At 33.4% G+C, this 18,036-nt stretch overlaps 3 protein-coding genes across 7 annotated transcripts; 1 reads left to right on the forward strand and 2 right to left on the reverse strand.

The window, feature by feature from the left end:
• Nucleotides 1-347: 347 nt before the first annotated feature.
• Nucleotides 348-9,265, forward strand: LOC127801123 (protein TIFY 10b-like). Of its 4 annotated transcripts, none has more exons than XM_052335990.1 (7): nt 348-510; nt 3,549-3,881; nt 4,109-4,208; nt 4,387-4,519; nt 4,693-4,753; nt 5,188-5,274; nt 9,031-9,265. In XM_052335990.1, exons 2-7 carry the CDS (start codon nt 3,562-3,564, stop codon nt 9,092-9,094), a joined length of 765 nt encoding a protein of 254 aa, XP_052191950.1. In that variant the 5' UTR covers nt 348-510; nt 3,549-3,561; the 3' UTR covers nt 9,095-9,265. The 4 variants fall into 4 exon arrangements, with proteins under 4 accessions (XP_052191950.1, XP_052191951.1, XP_052191952.1 ...); XM_052335992.1 differs by lacking the exon at nt 9,031-9,265 and adding an exon at nt 6,515-6,622 and having other exon boundaries at nt 350-510; XM_052335991.1 differs by lacking the exon at nt 9,031-9,265 and having other exon boundaries at nt 3,605-3,881; nt 5,188-5,533.
• A 128-nt stretch (nt 9,266-9,393) lies between these two features.
• LOC127801124 (glyoxylase I 4-like) lies at nt 9,394-10,736 on the reverse strand. 2 transcript variants are annotated; one of them, XR_008022959.1, is made up of 4 exons: nt 10,488-10,736; nt 10,007-10,378; nt 9,560-9,725; nt 9,394-9,509 (listed from the first exon to the last, which is right to left on the reverse strand). XR_008022959.1 is itself a non-coding variant. In XM_052335993.1 (3 exons), the coding sequence occupies exons 1-3, from the start codon at nt 10,664-10,666 to the stop codon at nt 9,683-9,685; spliced, it is 594 nt and encodes a 197-aa protein (XP_052191953.1). In that variant the 5' UTR covers nt 10,667-10,736; the 3' UTR covers nt 9,394-9,682. The 2 variants fall into 2 exon arrangements, 1 of the variants encoding a protein (XP_052191953.1); XM_052335993.1 differs by having other exon boundaries at nt 9,394-9,725.
• Nucleotides 10,737-16,641: 5,905 nt separating this feature from the next.
• Nucleotides 16,642-17,789, reverse strand: LOC127801166 (glyoxylase I 4-like). The gene is made up of 3 exons (XM_052336054.1): nt 17,500-17,789; nt 17,057-17,403; nt 16,642-16,954 (listed from the first exon to the last, which is right to left on the reverse strand). The coding sequence occupies exons 1-3, from the start codon at nt 17,727-17,729 to the stop codon at nt 16,860-16,862; spliced, it is 672 nt and encodes a 223-aa protein (XP_052192014.1). The 5' UTR covers nt 17,730-17,789; the 3' UTR covers nt 16,642-16,859.
• Between the last annotated feature and the right edge of the window lie 247 nt (nt 17,790-18,036).

Consider the following 18,036-nt stretch of genomic DNA (forward strand, 5'->3'; position numbering starts at 1 on the left):
ACCCCTAATTCTTTCCGTTAGAAATAATTAAAGCAAACAATTATAAAATTAGCCATTTTAATCATTATTAAGGCGTTAATATCACTTATCTGATATGGTTATATTGTTATTATATTATTGTTATTATTATTATCTTTTATGTATTTTTATTATGATTATTGTAATTAGAGATTATTTATTTTTTCCTTTGAAACAATAGTTTGTTGACGAATTCACGGGCCTTACCGTCAAACACACTACTGTGTTGGTAACCCGGTTCCTGATCCGTACACGTGGCGTCATCGGGTGGGAACTGCATGAAAAATACGTACACTGACTTGCACACGTAACGCACGGCCGGACGATCGTGACCTAAAATTTATCGCTTCGAATCCATCGATCAGCTCTAGCGGTTACTCTCTCTCTCTCTCTCTCTCTCTCTCTCTCTATTTATGAACCCCTTTGGCAGATTTAGAGTGACACTGCAAAACTGATTCTGGAGAATCTGATCTGCAGAACGAAGTTGTTCAGGTGCTCTCTCTCTCTCTCTCTCTCTCTCTCTCACACGCGCACACACACACACACACACACACACGCACGCACGCACAGAGTTTCTCTTTTCCTTTTCTAGGAAAGACTGGTAGAGCTCCTTGAGATGTAGTTGCGATCATCAGATGAAATAGCATTTATTGATTATATTGGCGTTGGAAAGTTTGGATTAGAACCTTAATTTATGTGGATCATCTGTCTATATATATATGCATTAGTAGCCGAACGGCGGGCATATAACACGTGCTTAAGATTAAATCGTTTCTTTGGATTAGATCAACTGGAACGAACGGCATATAATATACCATCTGTGTGCTTTAATTACTGCTTAGTTCTTCGGTTCTGATTAATTTGCTTTTCTTCTGTCCTTTCTCCATCTGTAATTTTTTTTTAGTTAAATCTATTTGTAAAATTTCGAAAAACGAAAAAAATGGAAGTTTATAGTTAGATATTTATTAATTTTTAGTTTTATCTTGGAATTGATCATATATAAATTAATTATTTGAGACAAAATATTTAAAAGGGTATATTTTGCAAATTAATTTTCTAATTAAATTCCATATATATATAAAGTTTTGATTCTGAAACGGCAATTTGCCAGCATATATCCCTTTTAGTTTTAATCTCTATGAAGAACTTATGATCACAAGCATTATGAATAACTTTTTATACATAGAAATTCTCTTCAGCAATTAAATGACATGGTTTGGGTGGATAACTTTCACCCCTTGTCGGCGTACCCATTCAACGAGATGAGTTAATTGAACAATCATTTTCATACCGACAATACTTGTGCATAGTAAAATTGTTTTTTAATTAAAAAGAATTCCTTCTCAACACCCATCCTCATCATATTATTAATATATATTATTGGTTAGAATGACAACAGACTGGATATGGATTAATATGTATTTTTTCTTGTACTTGATTTTAAAATAAAAATTATATTTATTCATTTTTATTTCAATTTTTTTTTTTATCAAAATTTGGAATTATTAAAGTTAATATTTTTGTTAAATATTTATTTTTACTTGGTTAAATTAGATTCAAGCTGTCAAATTAAGAGTGGGTGCGGGCCTACTTTGTAGCTAGAACCAGTCTTGAATTAGGTAAGTGCTTGCACGTGATTTTATATGCATAATACATTAATATTGTGTTAAACAATATATATATATATCTCTCTCTAAAATATGCGGATGAAAGTGTTCTGCATTAGTGTGTACTTGCAAGAGAAAGAAAAATCAAGTGAAATGCATAAAAGATGATAATCAAAATATTTTAATAAATGAGAGAGCGATTAAGGAGAGATGGAATGAGTATTTCACAAAATTATTCAAAGATGGTGGTGACACAAGAGTTAGGTTGGGACATCTTAGTAACTCCGAAGGGAATGTGAGCTACACATTCTATCAACGCATAAGTTCAAATGAAATAAGGCAAGCTTTAAAAAAGATGAAAAATCATAAGGTAGTGGGACCAAATAATATACCAATAGAAGCATAGAAATACATGGGAGAAGAGGGCATCTCCTGGCTAACGCAACTATTTAACGCCATCCTTAAATCAAAAAAGATGCCAGATGAATGGAGGAAGAGTACTTTAGTTCCTATATACAAGAACAAAGGAGATGTTCAAAACTGTGAAAATTATAGAGGAATTAAGTTAATGAGTCATACCATGAAACTTTGGGAGAAAGTAATAGAGCAGAGGCTCAGAAAGGAAATAAAGGTGTTAGAAAATCAGTTTGGTTTCATGCCTGGTAGGTCAACAATGAAAGCTATATATTTACTGAGGCCTCTAATGGAAAGGTATCGAGATCATCAGAAGGACCTACATATGGTGTTTATAGATCTAGAAAAGGCCTATGATAGGGTCCCTAGAGAAGTATTATGGAGGGTTTTAGAGAAGAAATGAGTCAAAATAGCCTATATACAAGCCCTTGAGGACATGTATTATGGTGTAAAGACAAGGGTCAGAACATGCGGAGGGGATACTGAACCATTTACAACTACAATAGGACTGCATCAAGGTTCTGCACTAAGTCCATACTTATTTGCCTTAGTAATGGATGAACTCACTAAAGATATTCAGACAGATGTGCCATGGTGTATGCTATTTGCAGACAACATAGTGTTGGTGGATGAAACAAAAGAATGAGTGAACACTAAGCTTGAGTTGTGGAGAAACAATTTAGAATCTAAGGGATTTAAATTAAGTAGAAAGAAAACAGAATATATGGAATGCAAATTTAGTAAAAATGCAAGAGTGGATGATGTTATAATAAAATTAGAAGACCAAATCTTACAAAGAAAAGACCATTTTCGATATTTGGGATCAGTGATTCAAAAAGATGGAGAAATCCACGAGGATGTCGCACATAGAATTAAAGCAGGTTGGCTAAAATGGAGAAATGCATCAGGGGTGTTATGTGATGGTAAAATCCCATTAAAATTGAAAGGAAAATTTTATAGGACAGCTATAAGACCAGTCTTGCTGTATGGCTCAGAATGTTGGGCAACCAAATACTAGCATGAGCAAAAGACGAGTGTAGCGGAGATGAGGATGTTAAGATGGATGTGCGGACATACAAGAAAGGATAAAATTAGAAATGAAGTTATTCGTAATAAGGTAGGATCAGTGCCAATCGAGGAAAAGATGAGAGAGACTAGACTAAGATGGTTTGGTCATGTGAGAAGGAGACTAAGAGACGCTCCTGTGAGGAGAGTTGATGAAATGGAACAATTAGTCACAAAAAGAGGTAGAGGTAGACCCAAGAAGACTTTGGGAGATACATTAAAATTTGATATGAAATATATGGATCTAAATGAGGATATGACAAAAGACATAAATACATGGAAGTCTAGAATTCATGTAGCCGTCCCCACATAGTGGGATAAAGGCTGGATATGTTGTTATTGTTGTTTATACTGGCCCTGTTAAATAATAAAATTTTAAGTTTATATCATGAATCTGTTATATACCCATTGGATGAATTTGTCATAAATTTCATGTTTTTGTAGGCAATCCATAAAAATGGCTTGCGGCTCACTAGTTGAAAAGGATTTCATGAATGCAGAGATGATCAACAACTCTGACCCTGAAAATTGCCATAAGGATGAACTATTAACACCTTCTGATTCGGAGAAAGAAGATAGGGAGACAGCTCAAACCCTCCATTTGTTTGAAAACAACTCTATTGCAGAAAGTTTTACTCCACATAATACCAATCACGATGAAGGGCATAATTCAGAAGCTATTAAACCTAAAATGCCCTTGTTGCCACCAGCATTTTCCTCTGTTGGCGTTCGAAAACCTTCACTTCTGGAGCGAGCATTATTGTTTCCGGGACTCAGGTAACACAGTTTCTGCACATATATAGAACTCATTGTACAATCATTTTTGTTTTATTTTATTGTACACTGCCAAGAAAAAATAATGAGAGATTCTTAGATAAGATATTAATTAATTAATTTATATTAGTCTACTTCGATAGTGAGATAAAACTTGATTTTTTTTATCGCCCTTGTCGTACCCAATGCTCATCGGGGATGGTTTTTCTTTTCTTTCTTTGGTTATATAGCCGAGATGTGATGCTTTCCGGTGACAAGGCCGCATCGCCACAGCTAACTATCTTTTATGCTGGGACGATCAACGTGTACGATGATGTTCCCTTTGACAAGGTATAATTGCTTGATTTTGAAGTTTCTAACAAAAATGTTCACTATTTGATGAAAAAATTCATCTCGTTGACAATGAATTTGAAGGATTACAAACTGGTTGTTTGGCTCCCAATTAACTTTGCTCTTGCCTTTTTCTTTATTTAATTTTAAATTTTACTATCTGCAAATCATATGGAAGGCACAAGCCATCATGCTTCTTGCTGGACAGAAGTCCGTATCAGCCACTGTTCATGAAAATATAACAAAAACCGATGTGAAAAAGCCGCTGAATCCACATAACTTGCCTCCAGTTTGTGGCCAATTAAATGCAGGTACATTCCAATCTCTAAATCTTAATTATCTCCTTCTTCCCTGAAAAAAAACAGAAGAAAATTTCGCAATCTAAATCCGCATGTTCATAGTTGGGTTTGTCATTCTGAATTTAATAATTTCCTCCACTCCAAATTGCTGATATGAATTCTTACCATTCGTTGCCTTCACTCAGGCGTCCTTCCACTTTCAAGAAAATTCTCCCTCCAACGCTTCCTCGAAAGACGCCGTGGCAGGTACACCCTCTTAACAATAACATTCCTACAAAATCGTGATATTGAAATCTCCATAAGAAATTATTTATAATGATGATTTTAAAATTTTGGGCAAATTAAAAACAGCCCGTTTTGGCTTGAAAAGTTCAAATCTTATGACCATTAAGTAGACAGATATATAGTTTTGTACCCAAAAAAAAAAAAAACATGTTTCTATTTGCATGTCTTGCTTTTAGAAGTTATATTAATTCTTATGAGAGTAATAATTTTGAAATTTTGAACCGGAATGGTACTATACTTTATTTCTACTACAAGTCTTGTATTATTGTTGGTATTAGGGAACAATTTTATTTTTAGCTAATAAAATAATTTCTAAAGCTAATATATGCAATGTGCTTTCATTTAATTTCATAATGAATTAAATTCCTGTGGAATTGCAATTGTTTGTTTGGCAGGATAACAAACAAGGCTCCATATGCCACTTCCAACACAAAACATGATGAGCCAACTACTGCAACCAATGACTTGAACCAAAGAAGAAGGTTGACTCTCTCACCTTTCCCTTCAAGATCAGCAAATTTTTATCCTGCTTGCATATACCCATAAATAAAGCCGCCTTCTTATTATTATTATTATTATTTGAGCCGAAGCTTAGGTTTAATTACTTCCTTCTCTATCTATCTATTCATATGATGTATTTCCTAATTCCTCCTCTTTGTCTTGTACAAGTAACTTTAGTCAACAAATTAAGCAGCTTTTAACAAACAATGAATAAGAAATCTAGGTTGGGTTCGGTTTTTATATTCGATCATGTTATTCAATTTTTAATCGTATCTTATAATTATCTCTATATATATTAAGGTCATAATTAAAGAGAAAAAGTACAGAGTAACTAATAAAGACAATACAACCACGAGCATCTAAAGTTTAAATATAATAAGGAATTGATAAAAAGATTATATATAAAAGCAAGCATTATATATTTATAAGCCTCAAAGGCGGATAGACGATAGCAACAAGTCATTGTTATCATCGAATTTGTCTAACGACATTTTATTCTTCTTTATTATATGTTATCTTCATAACAAGTCGCCTTTGATATAGCCAAATAGTTATATATTTTTTTACACAAATTAACTGCACTTCGTTATAGACTTGACGGGTCTTTTAGGAATGACTCAAGTCTTTCTTATAACTTTTAAGGTTAAAACCAATATATGTTAAAGAATTGAGCGTCTTCTCCCATCAAGCTCATGGTCCATAGGATTGGACAAAGAGCTTTGCCACATGGGTTAGCTATATACACACACACACAATATTTTGAAGGGGAATGGTGAGGAACACTGAGAGTAAGTCCACGTTTTCGGTCGACTCGAATGATATGTGGTTGTCTCGAATGATATGTGGTTGTCTTCTGGGTTGATTTTGTCTCTCTCTGGTGGCAAAATCATGTCCTTTTTCGCTTCCAACAGATGGATCCCAATTCCATATATAGTTGTACAACTTGCACACACACATAATACACGGTTTTAGTTTACCGGCAATGCTACGTTGCCTGGGCATTTGCCAGGCAGTGTGCATGGGGCCCATGTGCATGGGCGTGGCCCCACGTACATGGGCTCACGCCCCCTTCATTGTCGGGCAAATGTTATGTTGCTCGGCAATGGACAACATAGAATTACTGTAGTTTACTACTTTATCATATATCAAATATATATTGATTTGATCGAGATAGAGAGAGACCAAGCTCTGTTAATACCAATATCGGGGCGTTTGATGCAGTTGAATCCGAGGACTTTTTCGAAGTCGACAGAGCGCTTGGAAGATTTTCAACACCCACGTGGGGTTTCTCACCAAACTAACACTCATTAATTTTTGGCTACTATGTAGTCCTCCGAGAGCATTATTAGAGGACTTTTGTAGCCATCCTAACATCCCTTAATAATTTTGGGCCACTCTTTCGTTCTCCAACGATATCATTAGAGAATTTTTATAGCCATACTAGGGGGAAGGGGAGTGCAAATCTCATATCTCCTAAAGGATTATTACATTAGTTATTCATCGCTACCTTCTACTTTACAGAAAGAATTACCCAACCTCAAAGTTATAAAATAAAAAATAATAATCTTCAATCCAAAATATCTTAAGCAGAATAGTGTGTGTTTGTGGAGGGTTATGATTTTTTATCACTATTTTAAAATAAATTAAAAGTGTTATGAAATTAGAAAAAAATAAAAAAAAATGAAGTGAAAACTAGCATTTTTTAATTTTATAAGTAAAATTGAAATTAAAAAATTAATAATAAAAGTATGTTATAATTTAGAGATCACGAGTTTAAATTTTATTAATAAAATTAATATCTTTCAAGTAAAATAAATAAAAAATATTTTTTTAAAATCACTATGCACTAAAAAGTGTGACATCATTTGTTAATCATCAAGTCTCCTTCAACTCCCTTTTATGCAAGGAAAGGAAGAATGGGCCATTATTTAGTTTGAATTTGATGAGTGTGAATCCAATATTATGCAAGGAAAGGAAAGGAAAGGAAGAAGACATTATTTGGTTTGAATTTGAGTGTGAATCCAATTACTTACTCACAGAATTGAGCATATTTGGCCATATATAATATAGATTCAAATATAGAGTCTATATTTGAATAGCAATATGAAAAAAACATTAGTGAGATGGCAAAAATAATTGAGATAGTAGTATTCAGATGAATAATATTTAATAATTTTTGTTAAAAAATTATTAAAAAATTCAAAAATTAATCAAATACTAATATTACAAAAATTAAAAGTTTGATCTAAAATTAATATAAAAGTAAAAGTTTTTCTTTAAACAATTTGCCCATTTAACAATTATGTGTATTTGATAAGGGTAGGGATAGGGGTTTGTCAAGTCATTTAAAAAAAAAATTAACAGCAGTACATAAGAGCTAATTTTATAAAATGAGCACCAACTTATGAGTTGCATATAAAAAGAAATCTTGCAAATATTCTATTCATTTGGGTTATTTTTAGGAAATCTGCATTAGTATTTTATTTGATGATTAAATAATAAATATGTCATAATTAACATTATTTGATAAAAAGTATATTTTATATTTTTGATCAATGAAGAAGGTGTGATTAATTAATCAATGAATTAAATATTGATCTATAAAAGTGGTTGGATTGAGGGAGAGACAACTGCTCGGTCATTAGGCCTAGGCCCAGACTCAGCTGGCCGGCTTATGGATCATTAACTGGGCCGTTGTTTGATACTGTGCTTTGGATCTCAGCCTTGAGCTTTGTTGGGCCCTGAAATATTTTCTGGGCCGCTTCTTTCTCATTGTATAATTTGACATTTAATAATAAATACATTACATTTTTAGATAATATGAATTTATTTTATCTTATTTTCAACATTTAAATAATTCCATTAACAAATGATAAATGTATATTCATTTCAACCATTTAATCAATCAATAGAATCATTGAATGTTAAAAATGAGATACAATAAATATGCAAATAAAGAGATACTAATTCTCGAAAAATTATGCTTTTATATAGGCTTGCTTTAGAGTTGGTCTCCATAATTATGTCAAGCGGATAATCGAATCTAATCTCTTTTAAGTAAACTTGGATAATTAGTGATACAATGTGGGTGGGCGCATGGACCCAAGCCCATTTTGTCACTGGCTTGATAACTTTAGGGCTTGATTTTGAGTCATTTTCAGCCCAAGCCTGGTTCTTTTGACTAGTTTGAGAGAATGGACTTTTCACCCATTAAACCAATTAATATTGCCAATATATAAAATGTAAGAGACCTGCACTACAGTTTAACCAACGACTAGGGTTGAAAGAGTTTAAAAAACTATTAAATATTCTATAAGTTTTAAATAGAATATTAAATATTTAATAAATTTGTAAAATTCCATTGTTATCCTCATGTTACTAAGATGATATTACAAATCAATCATCTGCCCTGATATATATATATATATATATTTGAGATGTCATATGATATGGGGTATCATGGCATTTATTACAGTTGAATTATGGTATCTGGAAGAGCCATACAGCCAACCATGTTGTCGGTGCAAGCATGCTTTTGAGGTCTGTTTGTTTATGCATTTGATTTCTAAAGCTAATATATGCAATGTGCTTTCATTTAATTTCATAATGAATTAAATTCCTGTGGAATTGCACGATTGTTTGTTTGGCAGGATAACAAGCAAGTCTCCTTATGCCACTTCCAACACAAAACATAATGAGCCAACTGCTGCAACCAATGACTTGAATCAAAGAAGAAGGTTGACTCTCTCACCTTTCCCTTCAAGATCAGCAAATTTTTATCCTGCTTGCATATACCCATAAATAAAGCCTTATTATTATTATTATTATTTGAGCTGAAGCTTAGGTTTATTTACTTCCTTCTCTATCAATCTATTCATATGATGTATTTCCTAATTCCTCCTCTTTGTCTTGTACAAGTGACTTTAGTCAACAAATTAAGCAGCTTTTAACAAACAATGAATAAGAAATCTAGGTTGGGTTTGGTTTTTATATTCGATCATGTCACTCAATTTTTAACTTTTAATCGTATCTTATAATTATCTCTATGTATATTAAGGTCACAATCAAAAATAGAGTAAATACATAGTAACTCATAAAGATAACACAACCACAAACTTTTAGAATCTAAATATAAGGAACCCACACAAAGATTACATATAAAAGCAAGCACCATATATCTATGAGCCTCTAAGGCGGATAGACGACAGCAACAAGCCATTGTTACTGTGGAACTTGTCTAATTACATTTTATTCTTCTTTATTATATGCTATCTTCATAACAAGCCACATCTGTTATTGCCAAATAGCTATATATTTTTTCACACAAATTAACTGCACTCCAAATCCCGTCCCCTCTCTTCCACGTCAGATACTCCAAATTGGCCTCTACTAAGCCTGCGCACTGCGCACCATATCATCGGGCTCATTTTTCCTGCAATTGTTTTCCCAAAAGAATGAAATCATCAATAGAAGAAGTTGACTTCAATATACATATATATATAGTTGAAGCGTGGGACCCTCATAATTATTACTATATTTTTGGTAAAAATTATAACTTTTAAGGTTAAAACCCATATATATATGTTAAGAATATAGAGCATCTTCCCCCGTTAAGCTCATGGTCCGTAGGATTGGACAAAGAGCTTTGCCACATGGGTATTGGCTATATACACACACACAATATTTTGAAGGGGAATGGTGAGGAACACTGACATTAGTAGGAAGGCACAGCATGAGCAGGGGACATGAATATCAGTAGAGGGGGTGAGTGAAGCTGAAGCCATGAGGAGTCTTCTGGCGCCAATGGGTTCAGTTTTGAACTTGTAGCAGTTGCAGATCTCAATCATGTAGCCGTCGGGGTCGTGGAAGAAGAGCTGATCCACCACCTCTCCTTTAAATGGCACCGTCCTCTGCTCGTACTTGATGCTCATGGCCTTCAGCTTATCTATTATCCTCCCCACGTCTTCGGTCTCGAATGATATGTGGTTGTCTTCTGGGTTGATTTCGTCTTTCTTTGGTGGCAAAAGTTCAATCATGTTCTGTTTCGCTTCCAGCAGATGGATCCCAATTCCATAGTTATACAGCCTGCACACACACACACATATATATAGCAACACAGTTTAGTTTACTACTTCATCATATATCAAATATATATTGACTTGATCCAGACACAGAGAGAGAGAGAGAGAGAGACCAAGCTCCTTTAATATCAAAGTCGGGGCGTTTGATGCGGCCGAATCCGAGGACTTTCTCATAGAACCTGGCTGAGTCCTCGGAAGATTTACAAACTAAGGAAACATGGTTCAATTTCAGAGACAGCGGAGGAGCCTCCTCCTCCAGCTGATCAGTTGAAGTCTCCTGCAAATCCGTCATCTCTCTCTAGCTATCTCTCTCTCTCTCTCTCTTTCTCTCTGGTATGGGTTTGTGATAGAAGATAATACATAATGCTTGCATTTGCATGAATATATACACACAACAAGTGGAAGACTGGAAGGGACGACGAAGATGATGACGTTTTCTCTGGTTCGGGAGATGACGTAAGCTATCCAAATGAGTAAAGACGTGTGGAGAGTGTAGATTTGGGCATTTGCCACAGCCTGTAGTTGGGAAAATAGTTTTTTGAGAAAATTATTTTATAAGAAATTAGAAAACTTGTTTAATATTAAACATTTTTTAGGTAAACAAATAGTCATTTAGAAAATTGTACTTTTTAAGAATTTTGAATTAAATTTAAAAAACACGTAAAAATGAGTTTTTTAAGTTTTTATTATTGATTTGAAGATTTAAAAAATATAAATTAATATATTTCTTTTTTTGGGGGGGGAATATATGTCTGAATTTTCTAGCAACATTCGAAATTATTTATTTGTATTTTTAATATTTGAGCACCTTTTAAAATTCTTTATAAAAATAATTTTTTTTATAAAACCTAAAAATAATTTTCAACACCCACATGGGATTTCTTACCAAACTAACACCCATTAATTTTGGGCCACTCTCTCGTCCCCCAACGGTACCCATAAAAGGACTTTTATAGCCATTCTAAAGTATTATTATTGCATTAGTTGTTCATCGCTATTTTCTATTACTTTACAAAAATAATTATCTAACTTCAGAGTTATAAAATAAAAATAATAATCTTCATGAAATTAAAAAAATTAATAATAAATGTATATTATAATTTAGAGATTATGAATTTAAATTCTATGAATAAAATTAATTTCTTTCAAGTAAAATAAATAAAAAATATTGTACAAAAACCACTTTACACTAAAAGGAAGACATTATTTGTCAAACATCAAGTCTCCTTCAACTCCCTGTTTGTTAGCAAGGGAAGATGGCCATTATTTGGTTTGAATCTGATAGTGTGAATCCAATTACTTCTCGTAGAATTTGCCATATCTGGCCATATATGATAGATTCAAAGAGGGAGTCTATATTTGAGTAGTAATGTCATAAAAACATTGGTGAGGTGGCACAAATAATTGAGATGGTACCCAGTCACGTGAGTAATATTTAATATTTTTTGTTTAAAAAATTAATAAGAATTCAAATTTTAATCCAATACTGATATTACAAAAATTAAAAATTTGATCCAAAATTAATATAAAAGTGAAAGTTTTTTTTTAAACAATTTGCCCATTTAACAATGATGTATATTTAATCAGGTCGGGATAAAGATCTCTTATGTTGTGTAGAGAAATATCTAAATAACAAAATAAAATAGGTAACTTTATAAAATAAGCATTGACTTATGAGTTGCATATATAAGGGAAATCTTTCTAATATTGTATTCATTCGGGATTATTTATGAGCAAATTAATTTTCGCACTCTCTCTTTATAAAATGTCTACTGCACATATTTCCTATTTTTTCTGTATGACTTACACATTAGAGGACGATTTTGGAGGTATCTCGAGTAATCTACTTTACGCCATACTCACATGTTGATTACTTTATGCCATTCTCACATGTTAATTAAGGTAGTTGTTGAAGAAGAAAATAAAGATTAAACTATATACAACTCAAATTTAAAAAATCTTATCACTGTGAATTATCAATCCATATTAGTATTTTATTTGATGATTAAATAATAAATGTGACATAATCAAAATTATTTGATAAAAAGTATATTTTATATTTTAGATCAATGAAGAAAGTGTGATTAATTAATCAGTGAATTAAATGAAAGTAGTAGCGGATCGGGTTTATGTGGCCCAGGCCCAGACTCAGTTGGCCGGCTTATGAATCATTAATTGGGCCGTTGTTTGGTACGTGGAACTGCGCTTTGGATCTCAGCCTTGAGCTTTGTTGGGCCCTGAAATAATTTCTGGGCTGTTTCTTTGTTATTGCATAATAATTTGACATTTAATAATAAATACACTTCATTTTTAGGGTGTTGAGAAGGCTGATATTACACTTCACCTCGACTGGAAATTCATTTTTAGTTCTCAACACCCCATCTTCATCGTATTTGGGTTTGGGCTGGGTTCTCACTTCTTTGACTTCTCTAGTAATCTTCTTCTTCCTTTCTTTTTCTCCTCCTCTCTTCTCTTCATCGTGTGCAATGGGGCCAAAAAATGATATCATTTTATAATCACAAAATAATATTATTTTAAAATTCAGTCAATATAGTTAGTTTGGTTATTTTTAATAAAAAAAAATTAACCAAAACCAACTAACCAAAATTTTTCAAAAAATTAACAGAACTAAACCAAACCTGCAATTTCAATAAGTTGTTCAATTATTTTGATTAGATCAAAATTTTGCACAACCCTACCAACCATTGTGCAGTCTTAGGGTTTGGCTTAAATGCATAGAGTAGTCCTCCTATTACATTTTATAATTAGAATTTACATTGCAGTGATACTTTATCATTTTCTATATTCAAACAATTTTTTTATCATTTATTTAGCAATGAGAAAATAAATATAATTGACAAAAATTTTAAGATCAATCATCATCACCTAATTCGTACAATGACCATGCTCTTAACTGACTTTTCTTGATTCAGAGTAATTCCTAACAATCCTCAAGTTCGAGCTTGTCTGAAACTTGCTCTATTTACAAAAGAAAAAAATAATGTTTAAGCCAGTCATTGTATTTAAGATTAAATAACAAAGTAATAATGCAATTAACATGCAAATAAAGAGATGCTTGTTCTTGAAAAATTGTGCTTTTATATAGGCTTACTTTAAGGTTAGCAAAGGACCATGATTATGTCAAGTAAATGGTTGAATCTAATCTCTTGAGTAAGCTTGGGTAATGGGTGATACAATATGGGCATGAACATGGACCCGAGCCTTTTTTGTCGCTAGCTTGATAACTTTAGGACTGGATTTTGGGTCATTTTTAGCCTAAGCCTGATTCTTTTTGCTTGATCTTCTTGAGCCTTCGGATTAATTAGATCTAGCCTGCTGGCTTAGATCTTACTCCCATGAGAGGCTCTTTTGTATATGTCACAGAATAATAAATATTTTATAAAATTATAAAATCCCATTGTTATATATATATATATATATTTGTGATGTCATATGCTATGGGTATCATGGCATTTATTACAGTTGGATTATAGCATCTGGAAGGAGCCATACAGCCAACCATGTCGTCGGTGCAAGCATGCTTTTGAGGTCTATAGTTTATGCATACAATTAATTTCAACCTGTTGTATAAAACGTGATTCATATTGCATACCATATTATTTTTTATATTATATAAAATATCAATACTCGGTATAACATTTTCATAATGTAAATATCAAAGATGAATATTTTTTTTTTCTAAGAAAAAGACAAGGCGAGGCCATCAATATAGCAACTCCAAGTAAAGGGGAGATCGTCACTATAGCCCCACTTACGTGTAGTCTCCCGTCCTGTAACACAATTACTATCTAGTAAATGAGAGCTCGTCACTTTAGCCCCCACTTACGTGTATAGGGACGAGTCTCCCGTCTTGTAACACAATTACTATCTAGTAAATTAATTTATTGGGTAAAGTAAATTAATTTTATAATTTTAAATAATTGATTACATCACATACTTGAACTATTATCCAGTCGTGAAATACAAATGTAATACATAAATATAATAATTTAAATTTATCTTCTCATAGATTATTGGAATGGTTTATGAATCATTGAACTAAAGTTATTTATTTATAAACATTAAATCATAATTACAGCAAAATTAGGTTTTTAAACTTATCTTAATTCTCTCATTAAAATTAACATATGATAAAAGATATATTTTATTGATCAAATTGATCTTGTCAAATAAGATAATAATCTTAATCAAATTAAAATTTGATTAGTTATCCCAACACTTTCATACCAAGAAGACCACTCTCTTAGTCATAATAAGGGAAGGCAAAAATTTGAAAATGCTTATTTAACTTTGACATTTATATATTAACGTATTATATTATATATCATATCAATGTAATTATATAATACATTGATATAAAATATTGATCAAATTTATATTTTTGTTTTTATATTTTTATTTATAATTTTTTAAATTAATTTAAATTTTATTTTTTATTTTTTTATGATAACCTAAAAGGACGTAATTAAAATAATAAAAAATTTAAATTAATACATAGAAAAAGTTAAAAGAATAAATGTTAAATTAGTTCAAAATTTAAGATTAAATATATAATTAAAATAATAATAAAATGTACAAAAAAAAGTTTGTTGCGGCGGCGGTGGTTGGGAGATGGCGTGACAAACGTGACGCCCACCAAACAACAAGCACAAGGGAGGGCGGGGGGGTCAAACGCGACAGAAATCGTACAATTACAGGGCAACCCGCCGTACAACAAAGCAGCGGGCCTTAATCGGAGGGAACGAAGCGAAGGGGAGCCATGGGTTCAGGGCAGCGGCACATGGGGTGGGCCCGCCTCTTCATTGCGGGGCGGTGCAGGTGCAGGTGCATGTGCATGTGCTGGCCTTATCAATCAATCCATCAGCTTATCAAAAACGTGCTTCTTATCATCGGCAATCCACTCTCTGCTCCCCTCGCCTGCATGTGATGCGAATCAATTTAATATCTCCTACTCTGCCTATCATAATGAGTACTCCACATGAATAACGAACAAGTGAGTTTTTTTTTTTTTTTATAACACAAAAATCAAACTGTACATAATTAACATTGAGGCATAAACCGAGCATAACACAAAAAAAAAAAAAAAAAGAGAAAAATTGACACTCAACAGGATTTAAAAGTTAGAACTCCATATCACGAAAACTAACATGTTTAACAACTATCGAAAACTACCGAATGCATTTAAAAAGGAGGCGCCAAATATAAACTAAAGCCAACCCTTATAGAGATCGAGAAAATTTGAGAGTCGGGAGACGAGTACAAATCAAGTTTTGAATTGAATGTGTCAACTTTGACTTTACACGTTTTTTATAACAAAAACACTTATTATTGTGCTAGTATTATAAAAAATAAACCAAACCTTTGAAATACCAAGAAATGTGGAATCTGCCATGGACCCTTTTCTTTCCATTTGACAGGATCCCACAATGCTCCTTAGTCCATTGTCGCCGAGACCAAGCAAATTTAGTTATCCTTCAAAAAAAAAAAAAAAAGATGAGAGCTTTCTTGCATAAGAATATCCAAAAAAATAAGTGGTTGTGCTTCTCTGTCGTATCTTTGCACAAGAAATATCTATTTGTATGCATTGTGTCTCCTATTTAAGAGTTTTTGTATATCGTAATTTACCCCTATCATGTACATAGAATAATGTGTGAGAGTCCTTAAACAAGAAATTTCACTTTTTGTAGTCAAGAAAGATCTATTTGTTGAAGACACGTACAAGTTCATATAATCCAAAGTAAACAATTTTTGTTTGTTGGCCAACCAGGGGATGAAGGCATGCCAAGCGACCTATTTTGACCGAAAAACCTCATCCTTCGCCAGATTAACTGAAATTGTTAATTCAGTTCAGCTAGCTTTTTAGTACAATTTAATTTGGTTATTTTCTTTGGTTAATTTGATTAGACTTGGTTCGGTTGATAAAATAATAAAATTGACTAAAATTTAACAAAATATTGTCAATTTAAACTTAATTTTGTGTTGAATCTTTTTGTTTGGTATTTTTTTATTTAAATTGTTATTTGACGAAAGAAATTTTTATTTAACTCGACCCAAGTTAAAAAACAAAAATATGTATCATTTTAAAGATTAATTTGCTTGATTAATTGATCGAGCCCAATTTTTTTTTAATTAATTTGATTGATTAAAAAATTGAACAAAAAATCAAATACTCACCTCTACCTACGTAAAACAGATCATGCCCAGTTTAAATAAAGAATTAAAGGGAGATCATTGGAGACAAAAAGCTTGACAAGAAGGGGTAGACTTCATAAATAATATTTCCTCTCACAACCAACTGAGGATTAATTATTTAAAAATATTGCAAGAAGAATAGCCAAATACCTATTTATATAAATACATATATAATATTTCACATAAATTAACAGCACCCTCTCACTCTCTCTCTCTCTCTCCAATATACAAAATAAAGAAGAAAAAGCAAATTAAGCAATATTAATGGTCCTTCAAAATGAAATCTCCATCATGTCCACCACCAGATATTCCATCAAATTAGCCTCCACTTGTCCTGCGCATCGAAGCTTCCATTGATCCATTTTCCCTGTAATATTACAAAAACCCATGTTAAATAGGCAACTCTTTTGAATCATACCATTCGAATTAGGGATTAATTAGTGAGGATTCAATTAAATAGGGGGCTGACCATGGAAGGAGTTGGCAGCAGCAGCAGCTGCAGGTGGCAAGGCCTTGGGAAGGGGACAGGCAGCGGCGGAGGACAGGGGAAGTACGGGGAGGTTCTGGCAGTTGCAGATCTCAATCATGTAGCCATCGGGGTCGTGGAAGAAGAGCTGATCCACCTCCACGCCGCCTTCCTTCACCACCGCCGTCACGTACTCTATCCCCATCCCTTCCAGCTGCTCCATGATCAGCCCCATGTCCGGCGTCTGGAACGATATGTGGTTGTCCTTGGGGTTGATTCGCCCTTTCTTCGTCGGCACATCAATGGCTTCCACTTCCAACAGATGGATCCCAATTCCATAGTTGAACAGCCTGCAGCAACCAACATTGATTACTAACTACTACTTTAATTAATCTGACAGAGAGAGAGAGAGAGAGAGAGAGAGAGAGAGAGAAAGAGAGAGAGACCAGGCTCCTTCGAAATCGAAGGAAGAGGGGCGTTTGATGAGGACGAATCCGAGGACATCCTCGTAGAACTTGACGGATCTGGCGACAGATTCACAGACAAAGGAAACGTGGTTCAAAGACAGCAGAGGCTGTTTTGAAGAAGGTGCATTATTTATATTATTGAAGGATGACGAGGATACCCATCTCTGCAAATCTTCAATCTCTCCTTCCCCGGCTATCATCCCCACCATGTCTCTCTGCTTTCTCTCTCTCTCTCTGCGTATATATGTCTGAGTGATATGCCTCCTATGTGATAAGAGGATGCATATATATATAAGTATATCAAAATTTGCGTTGGGAGAGAGGGGTTGGTGGGAATGTGAGATAAATGTCGACCTCACGCTGACAGGGATTTAATTAATTGCAGGGTATGGATAGTCATATGCAGGCAAGAAGAAGAAGAAGATTTCGAGATCCAGAGAGAGTCATTAGTCATGGCATGGGCAAGCTTATCCGCTCTGCTTATGCCACGTCGTCCCGTCCGTACTAGTGCCCCTT

Source organism: Diospyros lotus, chromosome 5 (assembly GCF_014633365.1).
Source record: "Diospyros lotus cultivar Yz01 chromosome 5, ASM1463336v1, whole genome shotgun sequence".
NCBI classification, from domain to species: Eukaryota; Viridiplantae; Streptophyta; class Magnoliopsida; order Ericales; family Ebenaceae; genus Diospyros; species Diospyros lotus.

Excerpts from the sequence above, each read along its gene's own strand:
- LOC127801123 (XM_052335990.1), top strand. The coding sequence starts at position 3,562 with ATGGCTTGCGGCTCACTAGTTGAAAAGGATTTCATGAATGCAGAGATG. Across the intron at positions 4,209-4,386 it reads ATGATGTTCCCTTTGACAAG|GCACAAGCCATCATGCTTCT; the intron begins GTATAATTGCTT and ends ATCATATGGAAG. Across the intron at positions 4,754-5,187 it reads CTCGAAAGACGCCGTGGCAG|GATAACAAACAAGGCTCCAT; the intron begins GTACACCCTCTT and ends TTTGTTTGGCAG.
- LOC127801124 (XM_052335993.1), bottom strand. The coding sequence starts at position 10,666 with ATGACGGATTTGCAGGAGACTTCAACTGATCAGCTGGAGGAGGAGGCT. Across the intron at positions 10,379-10,487 it reads TTTGATATTAAAGGAGCTTG|GCTGTATAACTATGGAATTG; the intron begins GTCTCTCTCTCT and ends GTGTGTGTGCAG. Across the intron at positions 9,726-10,006 it reads TGCTGTGCCTTCCTACTAAT|GAAAAATGAGCCCGATGATA; the intron begins GTCAGTGTTCCT and ends AAACAATTGCAG.
- LOC127801166 (XM_052336054.1), bottom strand. The coding sequence starts at position 17,729 with ATGGTGGGGATGATAGCCGGGGAAGGAGAGATTGAAGATTTGCAGAGA. Across the intron at positions 17,404-17,499 it reads TTCGATTTCGAAGGAGCCTG|GCTGTTCAACTATGGAATTG; the intron begins GTCTCTCTCTCT and ends TGGTTGCTGCAG. Across the intron at positions 16,955-17,056 it reads TGCTGCCAACTCCTTCCATG|GGAAAATGGATCAATGGAAG; the intron begins GTCAGCCCCCTA and ends GTAATATTACAG.